Below are 15,215 nucleotides of genomic sequence, written 5' to 3'. Positions count from 1 at the left end.
AAGCCAGTTAAGATTTAAAAGGAGCACACATAAAACCACTCTTCTCAAATACGATGCTTGAGAGTTTTGTAAGGGGATAGCACATGGGCTAGAGGCGTTTGGTAACATGCGTGGCAAAGATGAGCAAAGCTGTGTACAGCCTACTCTGAGGATGCAGGGCAGGGAGTTGGAGCAGTGCAGTTTACTCTTATTTTACACATGTGTGCTCTGTGGGCGTGTAGAATAATTACAACTCGCAATTCTTTGCTGTTCTCTGATCCTAGGTGTGGACTGTAATGCAGCCTAAATTACAGAGGAGTGGGTTAGTTTGGGGTCTAGTTATTTTCAAAAGATGCATTTTAAAAATTGCCTTTCACCGCTCCTTATTTTCTGTGCCAGTTCTTACAGCTTTCACAGAGGAATTTTTATTTGAAGAGGTTTCTTTCCTTCCTTGTGTACGAGGACCCATCCTAACAGGACGGGAAACTGCCTAACTAACAAGGAAACACGAAACTACTGCCTAAGTGCTGTCCAGTGCACGCAACAAATTGGGGCTAAATCAGAATACTTGGTCTTTGGTTTCTAAGCAAATAAATATTGTTTGTTAATATTTTTTTTCTGGACCGTAAAGCATCTCAAGTAGCCAAAACTGCGAAGAAGAATCGGATCTCTGAGTGTACGTACCTCTTGTTTTCATTACGCTTAAAGACCCTTGCAGACTTGTGGTATTTTAGGGAAACATTACAAATCCATACTTTTATTTTACCTGATCCTAAATCCTGTTTAATACAGTACTCTGGTGCAACAAATGAGGAGCTTAAACACAAAGCAGCATCAGACAACAAAAAGTGAGCAACAGCTCTCTCTTGCTTGGTTGAGACACTGCAGAAGTTGTGTGAGCATCTGCACTACTGAAGTGATTTGCACCAATAACTGGACAGGAGTTACTCTTGCAATTTAGCAGTAGATAAAGTTTTTAATTGCGGTCTGTAGCTGCTGAAAAGTTGTTCCTATAGTTTTTCCATGTGGAGTGCGTAAATCCACGGCCAGCCTTCTGGTTTAGATGTCAACTGCGAATCGTTTCGGTGAATGGTGACTCGTGGCGTGTTAGATACTTGTTATCTGTTTGTCCGCAGTTAGTGTCTGTGTGAGACATCAGCGCTTCGTGGGAAACCTTGTGGTAGAGCTGCGACCCCTCTGTCCTTCTTCCACCCCAATTAACGTTTTAAGCAGGTGGAGATGTGGGAAAACGATTGCATCTCATGTTTACATGGTGGCCTGTTCACATCGTAATCTGTTTGCGGCAGATACTTTGTTGGGTGCTGTAGGGATAGATGAAGACGGAGCCTTATCTAGCAGCGGGGCCGTGTGGACTGCCCGCAGGACGCTAGGGCGGGCGGGCAGGGTCCGTGCGAGTGTGCTGGCTTTCGGGTCCGGTGAGTGCTGGGCTCTGGGTGCCAGGCAGAGTTTTTGGAGGGCGCTGGGGCCGTGCAGCGGTTCTCTAGGTGAAGGTAGGTCCTTGGCTGCGCTCAGCAAAGGTGTGGGCTCTTCCAGTTGAGAGGTGATTTCCACTCGATGAGCCGGGGTGCAAGGGGGAGCGGTGCCAGCGGAGCCCCCGGGCGCTCGGCCCCACGCACGCTGCCGTTGCCCCACGGTGCATCCCCCCCGTGGGGCCTGGGGGGGACCCGGCTCCTTGCACGGGTGGCCCCTGGCCCCGTCTGACGCTTCGCTGCCCGGCGCGTGGGTGGGTGTGCGCACGCACATGCGTGTGCGCAGGCACGCGCGCGCCTGCATCTCCGCGTGTGCACGGCGACACGCGCGCACGCGCGCGGGGGGCCGTGTCCTCGCCTGACCCCGCGGAGCCCGCGGACCCCGGCCCCGCCGCTCGCGTGGCCGCCCTGCACGCGCCCCCACCGCGCGCCGGCTCCGCATCCGCACGCGCGGCGCGGTCCGTGCCGCCTCTTGCGGGCGGCCGCTGCGGCGCCCGCACAGGAGACCCTTTGTTTGGGCAGGGCCGGGCGCGAGCGCGGGAGGAGGCCGGGGGGGGGCGGTGCGGGCGGGCGCGCGCGCTGCGGCCCGCCGGCGCCCCATTGGCTGGGGCCGGCCCGCGGCTCCTCGCGCCGGCGGCGTGCCCGTGGCGCGCGCGGGGCGGGCGGGCGGGGGCCGGCGGCGGCGCGCGCGGCGCGGAGCCCGCCGCGGGGGCCGCACGAGGCTCGCGCCCGCGACGCCGCCTGGAGGAGGGCGCCGCTGCGGCAGGAAGCAAGATGGCCGCCTCGTGGGCGCCGCTGTGAGGAATGCGGGGCACCAGCGAGGCCGGCTCCAGGGGGGCGGCGGGGCCTCTCCCCTCGGCCCTCTCCGGCGTCGCCGTGTGTCGGGGTGGCGGCGGCGGAGGGGCCGCCTAGAGCCTCCGTCAGCCCTCTAAAGTGCCGCATGTAAAGCATTCTGGGTATTTGAGAAATATTGCAGTTTGATAATAAAATCGGAGGCGTCTGCCTTTGTGACCACAACTTATTCTGCAATTTGATGTTTTTTTAGGTTCTAACTGAAAACAAAAGGCCTCAGAGGAGGAAGCAAAGAGTTTTAAAGGTAACCGGCGATTGCTTTAATATTTATCCCCTCCCATTTTAAGCAGCGTTTTCTTGTCATGTAGGTTAGGAAGCCAAAGGGTTAATTTCTGGGAAGCGGCGCTTTCCAGCTATTCAGGAGATTAGCTAATTTTAAAAGCACAGAACGTGTTCTTTTTTTTCTCCCCCCCTCCTCTTCCTCTCCAGCATGTTGTATACGTATTTGAATCTTTTCTGCACAAGTCTGCAGACCAAAAAGTTTGCTTTCCATTGCATTGAAGATTCACTTTAATTTCCTCTATTCCCAGTTTCATACTCCCAAAGGTAACAGCTGAATGTTGGTGGGGTTTTTAGTATCCAGATTTTATGGCATCTGAAATTTAATGCGAGAAGTCAATGTTACAATGCAAACCAAATTAACAGAAGTGCAAATTTTGTGTGTGCGCTGCTGTAGTTCTGATTTCCTTTTTTCTTTAAACTTTAGAACACCTCAAGTGAAACTGAAAATTGTGTAAACTTACAACAGCCTTCGGTTTCACGTGGTAACACGTTTCTTCAAGGTTTTTAAGATGGCTATCTTTGATGATAACAAAAGATTGGGGTTTCAAATGGAAATGTTTTAGTTTTTATAACAAAATACAGACTTACTACGCTCATGGCTAATGTGTTTTTTAAAAAAAGTAACAGGTAGCACATTGATGTTGCATCTTTCAGTTAGTCTCTAGAATATTTTTAATAGAAATAAGTCATTAATTCTGTTGTTTCAAACTAATGCGTTGGAGGATGGATGGTGCAAGTAAAATGGATGGTACGTGTAAGATGAAGCCAAGGAAAATGAGAAAAAACATATGTTAAACTTTGTAGAACTACTCTCTTATACCAGCTGAATGGAATATAAGATTGTTTAGTATTGTTTCAGTACATTAAAATTTCAGAAGATATTGGATGTAGTGGATTTGATAAATGCTGAATGTCTGTAGTGTCATTTTATTCGAAAACATGCCAATTTCTTATCAGTTTCGTCTTCACTGTTACCCATTACAGAAACTTGCTTAAAGGAGTTACAATTTTGTAAGACAAAGCAAAGTTAAAAGTTAAGATTAAGCAAGAAGGGAATAACCTTATTTGACTTGCAAGTATGTCCAGCCTCAAGGGTGTCTGTCTCTTCATGTGGGAGTAGTTGTGCAAACCACCTCCCTGGATGCTAACAGTAATTGTGATTGTACAATACTAGCAAGTGCTTTTTTTCTTTCAGTAAATAAATTAATCCATTTAAAAATTAGCATTTTTCATTAAGTCATGGATATGCTTTTAATTACTCATTTTAATTATTGCTGCTCTTGTAGCTCATAAGTGTAGTTACAACTTTAGCGTTGGTTCATTCTGTGTTTTGTGCGGTTGATAGTAGCTTGCAGAATAAGGGCTGTTTGTAAATGAGTCGTTCAGCTTTGTAACGTGTGATTGGCATGGCACCTGTTCTGTCAAAGTGTGAAAAAAATCTTTTTTTTGGTGGTAGGCAGGTATGTTGTGTGAGGCATCTGTCTACGGTCGGGGTTCATCGTGGGTCTTCAGATTTTTCTCCTTGAGTTCATTTTACCGCTGTTTCTGATTTGATGGCAGGGCAGGTTGCTATGTAATCTGGTGCTGCCATTCCTCTCCTTTCCAAAAAGCCTTCTGAAGAGTTTTTTTTTTTTCCCTTGGCTCTTAAATGGAAAGGCTTGTCTGTTTTTGTGTGTGCCTAGTATCATGTGTTAGTCATTGGACTTGCGTTTATTGCTGGGTTGACTTTTCCTTCACCGAATTGATTCTGCAGTGTTTCCTCCTTGGTTTTAAGTACTGTTCTTTGTGTTTTCTAGCATTTGTCTTTGGTTTGTGGTGCTGAAGTGTATTTCCTAAGAGTTTATTCACTTGCATGCACCAAGTGAGGCATGGGTACCCCTGAAGGCATCTCATGAGCATGTAGGTTGGGGTTGCTGGGGTTTTCCTTTGTTTTTTTGAAGGAGAGGAGGGATGTTGATCATCTTAGGTTTTTGTATCTCTGTCAGCTGCAGTAAACTTAGAAGAAGCTACATAATTTGCAGACTTCTTTACAAAGGCATTTTTGGAAATACGACGTTCTGGTATATGACTCTCTAACCTGGCTTCTGTTATTGATGGGACTGCCATGTAAGGTGGTATTGTCATGTCTAGTGAATTATAATTTCAGCCTTTAATGATGGGTTGTGACTGAGGGCATCTGACCCGTGATGACGCTTTCAGAATTTTAACAGAATATTTCCTTTTATTTTTTCTTTGTTTTTAGCTTCAAATACTATTGTAAACTTTCTTAAAGGAGGATTTGTAGTACTCTCGTCCAATAATACATGGAGTTAGTATTTCTCTAATCCTCCTAAGTTTTATAGATGCACATTTATTTACTTGGAGGGCTAGTGCTCTTCCTAATTATGCTTCTTAGGACGAACATATTTATGAATTCTTCTGCACAGTGTGAAAATAAACAATGCCTTCCTGTTGAAAAGAGGTTAGACATATAAATATTAAGACTAAAAGTGATACTTACTATTATACGGTACCTTTTGTTTACTATTTGTCATTTTCCACACTTGTATTTTAGTGCTCCTTTGTGGTTATTGTAGGAGGACTCATTTAGGAAATTCTTCTGTGCCATAAATACTGTATTAGGTTCTCCATGTTTGTTTTGAAAGAACATCTGAAATATTCATCACTTCTAGCAAGCAAATGCTCATTGAAGAAAGAGTCTTTGTGAGTTCATAGTAATGGATACTAAGGAGGCAATATACTCATGGTTTTTCTTACCGCTTATATTGCGTGTCTTCCCCAGTTAAACAGACAATTCTTTAATTTTATTCCTCATCATGGAAAGTGTATAGACGGATTCATACTTAAAAATGCATTTGCTTGCATTTCTAAAGGCATATTATACATCTTACTTCACTTACTATCGTTTTCCTTTTAGCCACTTAGTGGTGTTCTCACTCAGTTTGGGCAGTGCAATGCACTTCCCCTTAACAGTGGGGAAACGTTTGCAGTCATGTGCAAGTTTATTAACAGAGCTCAGAAGAATGGGACAGTTGAACATGGCATCATATTGTCAGGGAAATCTGCACTTACCAAGTGTAGACAGCCGTGGCACCAGTAAGGAAACGTCACACAGATTAAGATACAGCCGATGAAGAAGTACAGTCCGTGGTCTTCCTACTAGGTTCTGTGGAGCCAAGGCTACCATTGGAATGGCTGCAGGTGTTTGCTGCATTGATGGAGATTAAATAAAAGGGAAGAGGCTTCGGGAGAGATCCAGAATAGTATATGCAGTGCTAAGTGAGTATTATAACTGCATGCACGTTCTTTGTTCTCTGCCTGACTCCCTGTGTTTATGCATAAACACTGCAATGGTAATCGTGTGCACCGGAAAAGTGCAAACGGTGCCTGCTAAACTCTGTAAAATCCGTTCAGTTTAAGCCAAGCCAAAAGCCAGAGATGATTTAGTATCTAGAACTTTTGGGTTGTTGATAAACATCGTATTAGGAACCAGTAAAAGTTTCGTCTCCATCAAAGCTACAAATACATACTTGAGCACTGTTAATTTTTCTCCTCCTCACATACAAAGCATAGTCTTTCTTATCAAAAACTGATAAGAACATAATTGATTTTGAACATTTATTCTAAATTATGGTGTATGTTTTTAGTGCAAAATATCTGCCAGAGTATTTAGCTGGAAGAAATTAAATTTTATTACTTTTTTTTTTTCCCCTTTAAAATAAGATATGAGCAAGTCAATGGATGGAATTGCACTGCAGTGGAATTTTACAGAGGAAGAAGACAGAATGGTGTAATACAAGTTGGAAAGGATGTTGTCCAGAAAATACTTTGTGTTTTTTAAAGGGACGCTATCACCTTGGAACATATTCCTTCAGTAAATACCAATTAAAATTGCTTTGAGTACTGGCTGAAAGTGTCTGCCTGTTTCTTACATGCCTTTTTCCTCCCTTTTTTTGATAGAGAGGGCTTACTTTTGGTATGAGTGGCCTACACAAATTAGTTAACTTTTATTTTTAAAAATTAGGTAAATAAGTAACTTAGCTGTTAACTTAGTTTCAAAGAATCTAGGTATCATTTTTTGAAAGAAATGTTCTTCTAATTTTGACCTTTTTCAAGCTGGATCCGTGACTGTGTAAATGGGATTAAATCTTTTTTTTGCCCTTGGTAGGCTCATGCACCTCCCTTGATGTGCACGGGCATGACTGGGGTTGTAATTTAGTGGCACGCTTCCGCGTGCAGCCTTTCCAGCACTTCCACATGAATGCGCTCACGTGAACATACGACGCGCTTCCATATTTTGTTTGTACAGTACTGCTAAGACTACTCACGTGTGTAGACATTTTTTGAGTGGAGTCCTAACAAAGAAGGCCTTTGTAAATGGTCTGTAAATTATTAACCTCACTCTAGTAATTTTCTAATCGTTAATTTTCCCAGCTAGTTTCTGGGGGAGTTGAAGCCTGTCCCTTGTGGACTTTCACCTGTGGTGCCGAGGGAGCTGGATAGGATGCACAGACTCTCTCCTTCCCTTGCTCCGCTGTTCCTGCAGAGCTGCCTGACCTCTCCCATCCACCTCTTAGGACCCCTGCACTGTTTGCCCACAGCACTATCATGCTATTCTTTGCCCCCCCAACCCAGCTCCCCAAAATGTTGAAGGAAGAAAGGGACACTGTCCTTTGAGAGGAGGACAGGGAGGAGTAGGGTTTTCTGTTTTAACTCATTTCTTGCTGTAGCAGAGCAGTTGTGAGGATAGCACCACTCCTCCTCTTAGGGAATGGTGGAGGCAGAGGCACAATGGGGCTGGAAGTGTTGAGTAAGGCCAAGCTGAACTTAGTGATTACAGTGGGTTTGGAATGGTTTTGCATGTTTTAAATCACTATTTATTTGTAGATCTTGACTGTCACTGTGTGTTTTAGTGCAGTGCTGAGTCTTCCACTTCAGTGGATTTAGAGGTGGAGCTTCTTAAAAAGGTAGAAAATGTGTTTGTGATCAAAAATGTCATAAAATAATCAGTGAAAGTAACATAGTTTGTGGGAAGGAAGGAAAATCTATGTGCATAGATGAAGGTCAGTTGCACAGGTAAATTGGTACATTGTTTAGGTGTTCTTAATGAAGTTAAAGTTACACTGTTACAAAATAAACACTGCTTTACTATCCCAGATATGTTGTTTTGTTGATGATATTTGTATTCACTACTGAATTATGAGCTTTATTGAATACTTGCACTTCCTGTAAGTAATGTAGGCATTGAAATAATTGAGATGTCTTTGCAAATTCCAGAAATCAGTTGTCAGTTTGCTGTTTGTCCATACATTTATAGATAGTAATATCTGGAAAATGCTTTGAAAATGGGCACTGCTTGTTTAGAATCCTATACCATATAGCTAAGCAAGTTTGTTTGTTCCTTTTAGTAACTGATGTGGGAGAAAACCAGTGAGAAGCCCCAAACTTTCTGCGATGTTATACTAAGATTTTTATATTTAGTGTTACTGAGTATGAGAAAGTTAATTTAGCAGATACTACTGCAGCAAACTTTCCCATTTCCGTTAGTAGGAGCCTTGCCTATGTAGAGACCAAAAGATTTAATTCCTACTAAAATAAATTCCTAATTCTAGGATTTTGTTTGGGAAGTAGGAAGAATCCATGCATTCTTTTGAAGGTGTTTTCTTTTTAAATGTCAAATGCCTGGAACTTAACCAATATCGAGAAAAAAAGAAAATGGGAATTGCATACAAGGAACTAACAATAATCACTTTTCATTAACATATGTAAAATTAGTATATAGAATATATTGGGCTGTCTTTGTTGTCCTAACAGCTTTAATATTCAGCCTTTTAGAATATTAGGATTTTTCAAGGCTGTCTTAAAATTGAGTGGTTTGTGTTTTGACACTTGACTGTGAATTCCTTTCTCAGCCAGTGTTTTGTTGGTGTTGTCTGTATTGTATTATAATTTAATTGATGCTCTGTGGTAAAATTTGGCTCTACATTCAATTTTCCTAAAATAAAGGTTTTGCTCAACTTGTGAATAAGAGGAAAAACTTCTGTGTATTTAAAAATGTAAAGCATTTACTTCTGTGGCAGATGATGACTGTCTGAATTCTGTAACGCGAACACCACTGTTGCAGTGCTGCTTCAGAACAACGGTGCTGTTATTCCCGTATGTGAGCGAAAGTTGGTACTCCTGTAAAGAGAAAGGGGAAGTTACACACAGTGTAAATTCCATTTTGAGCTTTATTTAAAACCATAGGTGTGCTAGCTCTGATTGAGGCAGAAGACAAACATCATTTGCCATTTTTTGGGCTTTTTTCCTCATGAGAATAAGTAAAACAGATGCAAAATCCTGACTAGTGCTGCAGCCATGTAAGCTTGGTGGCTTAGGTGATCAGCATGACTATTTTTTCTTTCTTTTATCTGAATTACCTTTAGCTGTTCCTCTGACATACCTGTCACCAACTTTTCTATTGCTAAAGAGAATTCGTTATTCCTTTTAGTCTTGTGCCCTCTCATCAGCTTTAAAACGAGGCTAGAGTATGCCCATAATATAGCTGCTTAAATTTGGAGAAGACTTGTGTGTGACTTGTTGCAATGTGTGTTTGGGAGCTGTGTTGATGTTTCAGAGTGAGGGGAAAACAGGATGTAAGTGTGTGAGGGCTGGTGAGCGTTGTATGCCCTTAGCAGGTCTGGTCTGAGAGCAGCTACCGGCATGTAGCAACTTGTAAGTAATATAATTGGTTGTACAACAGATGGTGAGGCACTTAAACTGGGTCCTAAATTAAGGAGCTGAGTATCTTCCTGGTTAGATTATAGGAACTGGGACGTTATTTTGTTACCTTAGCAGTTCAGATCTTTACTGAACTGAAAGGGAAGGAAAATTGTTAACTTGTATCAATTGGGTTCACCTATGGTAAACCCAGGCAGGATGATTGTGATCACTTGTTCTTGTGCTGAGAGTAAGACTGTATCAGTTTATTTGGATTAAGCATCATCTTTTAAAAATAGCTCGAAGAACTTGAATTTCAAAATTCCCATGGATGAAAAATGCATCAAAACACCTAGCAAGACGCTTAAAAGATTCTTTACTCTCTCTGTCCCTCTGCAAAAATGTACACCATAGTTCAAGACCAGACTTCTCTGGCCTTAACTTAAAGTCATTGAGTCTGGTTGTACTTTTGTCTGCTAGAACAAGGAGCCTTCTGTTATCAGCTTTCTTTTCCACATAGACTTAGACGCAGTTTGTGGCTTTTCAATTTTCTTTGGTAAATTGCAGAGAATGAGTAAAGAGTGAACTTGAGGCTTTCACTTCAAGATGTTTCAATCCTTTGTCATTCTCGTGGTCCTCCAAGCCCTCCCCAGCATATCAATGCTTTGCTTGAATTGGGTATGCCAGAACTGGACGCTTTATTCCATTAGCAGGTGCAAAAGTGCCAAGTACGGGATCGAAAGTAACCCTTCTTTTCCTAATTATATTGTTATTTATGCACCCAAGAATCTCACTAACCCTCTCAGCCATAAAGTTGCAACAGGAGTTTCTATAGTTACTGCACAGTTGATTATTGACCATGTTAATGTCCTCCTTAAAGGCATTGCTTTCGAAGATAGAAACCTGCATTTTGTAAATATAGTCCCATGTCTTTGTTGCTAGATACCCAAATTCACCTTTAGCTGTATTGAAGTGTGTGCTTGCAGCTGGCTTGCCGGTTAATTTAGGAAGCATTATGTCTGATCTCTTAATTATTTGTAATTTTTTCAATCAGTATTAATTTCACTGTTCTTTCAGATCATTGCTAAAAATGATACATATGGCTGTTATCTGTTCCCTGAAGACCCTGTTACTAACACTGTGATGGTTCTCCATTTACAGTTAAGGGCCAGGCAGCACTTTCTTAATGCTGTGGTGATGGTTTCATAAATGAGTAGACCACAAGAGACATGAGCTAGGATGGATAAATTCAAAGACTGAATTTCTCTCATCTCTGCATTTGAGTTCAAACGCATTAGGGGAAGGTTGTACTAGGGAACACATATTGCTGCCGATTGTGTCATTTTTCTTTTGTGGCTTAATTGAGTGCTATATTTTCCAGAGCTGCCAGTGTCTCTTGGAGTGCTCAGTGTTGATTGAGTAATTCAAAACACCAGTAAAAACCAAAGCAAACCAAACACAAAAAGCAAACAAAACAAAAACCACCAAGCAAGATGCTTGTTTATGCTTGCTTCTGGGGCAGAAAAAGCACTGTAGTGTTTGTTGGTTTTTTTTCTTTGTTTTTTAACACACCCACTTCTTGGGTGCCTGTGTAGGAGAATGAGGTGTCCTTCACTCTGTATTTTTTCTTGCTCCTGTTTGTAGCTTTCACAACCTAGAGCTCAGGGTTGACAAAAACAATAATTTGAGTTTGTGGCTGAGAGCACCTGTTTCCAAGTACTAATCCAATAAATACACTTCTCTGGGGGTCACCGTTTGAAGCCTTCAGAGCCAGAATTAGTATCCTGTAGTTTTTTATTTTGTTAGTAAGTGCATCCTTTAGGGTCTGATCCTGTAGGTCATCTTTGTAAGTGGTCTCACTGAAGTTGTTACACAAGGTGGGCAGGAGGGCTATGGTAATAGTGTAGGAGAGAGGATGAAGAGAATAAAGATGTAAAGACTTTCCAACTCAGGACATCCTATGATTCTATGATAATGTACTAATTCCTCATGGAAAGACAAGATAAGGAACTTGTCTGGTGGGAAAGCTGCCTGGTGTTTGAAGAACATAGCAAAGAGGACATAAATGTAGATAAAATGGAGATGAAACTGAGAGGGAGAGAGCCAAGCTGTAGCTTGGAGAATGTTCTTTGCTGTTGTGGCTGCGGGTATGAAAAAGAAATACACCATCAACTAGAGCAGACTTTCCAGCTGTTGTAAGATCCAGTGTGAAATGGTACCTGCTGTGATACTCAAGTGGGTGGCTTTGGGTGGATTTGATACTTGGGGGCAAGAGAGTTGGGAGCGAAGGGAATTGGAAGAAAGCCTGGGCATCCTGAGCCGTCTCTGCTCCACGTCCCAGCTCAGGTCGCTTTCTCCAGATTTGCATAACCTTTTGTTCCCCTGAGTTTCTGTATAAACCAGCCTCTCTGCTAAAACTTGTCTATGTTATTTTACCAAGAGCAGAGGTTAGTTGCTTTGATTGCAATAGCTTCTAAACTGCAGAATTATCACCTGTCCCATCCCTCAGTGCCTTCTGTGAACGTTGCTCTCTTGAGGAACTAAACATCTTGTGTATGCAGGCTGAGTTATGTTAATAAAGGGCCCCAATCTGTTTCTCTGCACACAGACCTATAGAAAATGTGCCTTACCTGAGCCGCTGTAGAAGTGCGGTACGCTAAGAGACTGTTTCACGTCTATGGTTGTTACGCAAGTGTGGTGGTAATTGCGTTATGCCTCTGGTGAGGTTCATGGGAATGTGCCCCAGCTTGCAGCTTGGCCCTAACTCAGCTGTTCTCCTCTCTCTGCTGGTAGCCTGCTCAGAAACCCTGCTTGGGCTGCAGCCTCAGGCAGCAACTTACAGTACGTTGCTGTTGTCTGCGTTACGGTAGTCAAACATTGAGTAGTGTGGTCTTAAATAGAAGTTTATCCTTAAATGTATTATTGTATCTGCGTTTATTTTGGAATGAAGAACTTTGCTGTACTTACAAGATGGCCTATACTTTCCACAGCATCCTACCTTACATTGGTCTCCATTCCAACCAGTGCATGGCTTTCTATATAGCACCAGCATAAGCAACTGTTTCTCCACACCTGTGCTCTTTGTCTCCCTGCCTCCTGTCCATATCTTATCTTGTTACCGCTGTGTGGTGGTCCTGTTCAGTGCAGGTCCTGGGGAGCAGACGCTAGAGAGTAGGAATAAATTGCATAGGTGTAAATTGCTGCTGGTCAGCTGGCTGGTGCTTGCTCATCTCTTGGTGAAGCAGTGACATCTGACAGTTGGACCATGAATAAAATACCCTGTTTGGTTGAATGTTAGATGCAGTACGTTAGGGTTTTTTTCCAAACAGTTTTTCTGAAAGAAGACTTATGTTGTGGTATTTGAGCTCTTAGGGGCTGCCAGCTCTGTGCCAACATGGAAGGGCATGTGGGGCTGGCTACGTGGCTGCAGATGCTGCAGCAGGATCCAAACTTACCCATTGCACTGCAATGGAAAAGAGATGCAAAGTGCAAGCGCTTCTCACCCACTTGTCCTTTTATGTTGATGAATGTTGTGACCTTGGAAGAACTGCCTTTCGGGCCATCCTGGTTATTGGCACAAGCTAGGAGGTGCAAGTACTTTTTTGATCTGTTGAGTACTGTATTCTCACGGGGACTTGGGCAGAATCCTATAGGGAGGGCTAGTTAGGGGCACTTGGCATTGGTTATCGTGGTCTTGACTTGCTTGTAGAGCCTTTTTATCAGTAGTTGATCAGGGCATCATCTGTTATTTCTGGTTTATGGCAGTAATTGTTTCTGGTTGTGCCATTTAGTATAGTATGCGTTGTTACCACCTATAGAGGTTTGAAAAGAGACATAAACATATGTCCTGCTCTCTGTTGTACAGATGATGTGGAAATGTCTTTAGGGTAGCTTTAGCATTGTATTTTGAGTGTGAATTGGTGAACTCTTTGCATTACCTCAGAGGCATCTTGTGTTAAAAGAAAAGTTAATGTTAAGTCTGACCCTTTTCAGAATGGTGAAATGATTTGCTGTAACTGGCTTTTCATGTGTGCTGGAAGCATTAGCTCACAAAGTGAATTTTGAGTGTGTGTACAGAAGAGATAATGTCTGGTTGAAGTTTAAGTAATACAGCAGTGGCTACAGCAGACCGTACTCTATGGTTCCTGTCCTAATAGCACTAAGTGCTGCAGAGTCAAAGCTTGAGCATGATTTGTTAGCATTTTAGGTCTCCAGATAGAGTAGTGCTCTCCTTAATGGGGAAGAGAAGAAATTACTTTTATTGATCCGGTTTATTCTTCAGCTTTTCATTACAGTTGTGTAAAAGATTGAGAAATCAATCAGACCAGACTTATGTGCTTAACTTCCATGAATTTTAAGACTGTTGATTGGAATTGTGGTATCCTTGTCTGTAGTTTTCACTACATGTTCTTTTGAGTCCCGATTCAGGACTTGAAGATAGATTGTTCCTGCGTTGTTCAACTGCAAAAGGTTTTTGCTGAGCTATTACTTTTGGTCTGCCAGACTTACACTGAGGAGAAGAAGCAAATGAGCTCTGCCCCTGCTAGTATGTCTGCATTTCTTTTTATGTTGGGAAGCAATAACTTCACATGTTAAACAGAAAAGGCCACTGGGAAGTCTGGTAAGAGAGGAAAGAAAAAGGTCTTTTTCAGGGTTCATTGCAGTTCACTAACAGAAGAGAAAAAGCAACATAGTGCTCAAAAGGAAGAGAGTTTGATTTAAAAAAATATATCCAATTTTATCATAATATTTATTCTTTGTGTGGAAAAATAAAATATGAACCAAATCATGCCAATTATATGATTCATCTGGTTCTTTTTTCTTCCTCATTGCATGTGGGCAACTTCCAGTAATGTTAGTGGAAATTATGATGTATGAGGAATAATTTTATTTTAAAAATCATCCCACTTTACTGCTGGGATCACTGCGGTCTTACGGTGACACAGCACTGCACCTGTGCACTACTAGCAGATTAGGGAATATTTTTGAGCGTAGCAGTGCTTTTTGGTCAGCTGAAAGTACTGTGTTGAGGAACAAGATAGTTGAGAGAAGTGTGATGACATTTTTGCACTTTGAGTGCTGTCAGTGGGCTCTGTGTCAGATCTTCTCATCTCTGCTGATCACGGATGAACCCTCCTCCTTCTCCCTACCTCTCGTTGCTCTCAATTTACCAGACATAGATTTTTTTTTTTGATATAGTGACACCCTCTAAAAATGAAGGGAATAAAGAAGCGTATTGTCATGTGAAAAACATACAGATGCTGGGAAATTACGTTAATCTGTTTGCTTCTATCTTCTCAGCCTCGTAATTGTCTAATTAAATAATTTTTAATAACGATTTTATATGGTTGGGGCAACTTTTGGACTGATAGAGGTCTTAGATATATTTTTGCTGAAAAAAACCCTATCATATCCTTGTTCTTTCTGAAGTTAAATTATGGTAATTGAAATTCAGCTTTTGCACAGGTATAGAATTGTGGGTTTTTACTCTTCCATGGTAGACTCTTAAAATATTTTCTGGTATGGTTGCAGAGGCCTGTGTAATGCGTTTACCCCTGCTAACAATAGAGCTGCTTAACCACTTTTGTGGATCCCTTAGAAATTGCTCAGTGATCCCCTGGGTCTGTGGATCATTGATTGAAAATCACCAGGATCCAGAGGAGTTCAGGCTCACAGACCATCTGTGTGTGATTAAATAAGGTATCTTTCTTTCTTAATGTAATTTCCATAGGTTTGACTTAGCTGCAGAGGTGCTGGACATGTTTTTACACAGCATTTCCATGAGAATTTATGATGCCTCTCATGATATCTAGGGCGTGCTATGGCTTCCCAGTTGGGGTTTTATCAATGGGGACTCAGTTGTGAGGTGAACGCTGGGCTCCAGATGGACCTGGGTCCGTACGCCTTGTTTGC

General features: G+C 42.3%; 1 protein-coding gene across 4 annotated transcripts in view; it reads left to right on the top strand.

The window, feature by feature from the left end:
* TET1 (tet methylcytosine dioxygenase 1) overlaps positions 1-15,215 on the top strand; it is a 71,260-nt gene that overhangs the window by 15,938 nt on the left and 40,107 nt on the right. For all 4 annotated transcript variants that reach the window (XM_068416640.1, XM_068416641.1, XM_068416642.1 and 1 more), the window contains exon 3: positions 2,515-2,565. In XM_068416640.1, the coding sequence (XP_068272741.1) occupies positions 2,515-2,565 (51 nt within the window). The remainder of the gene's footprint in view (positions 1-2,514; positions 2,566-15,215) is intronic.

The sequence above is a fragment of the Nyctibius grandis genome, chromosome 20 (genome assembly GCF_013368605.1).
Source record: "Nyctibius grandis isolate bNycGra1 chromosome 20, bNycGra1.pri, whole genome shotgun sequence".
Taxonomy (NCBI): domain Eukaryota; kingdom Metazoa; phylum Chordata; class Aves; order Nyctibiiformes; family Nyctibiidae; genus Nyctibius; species Nyctibius grandis.
The sequence above is the reverse complement of the archived record's forward strand: the minus strand, read 5'-3'. Positions and strand labels throughout refer to the sequence as shown.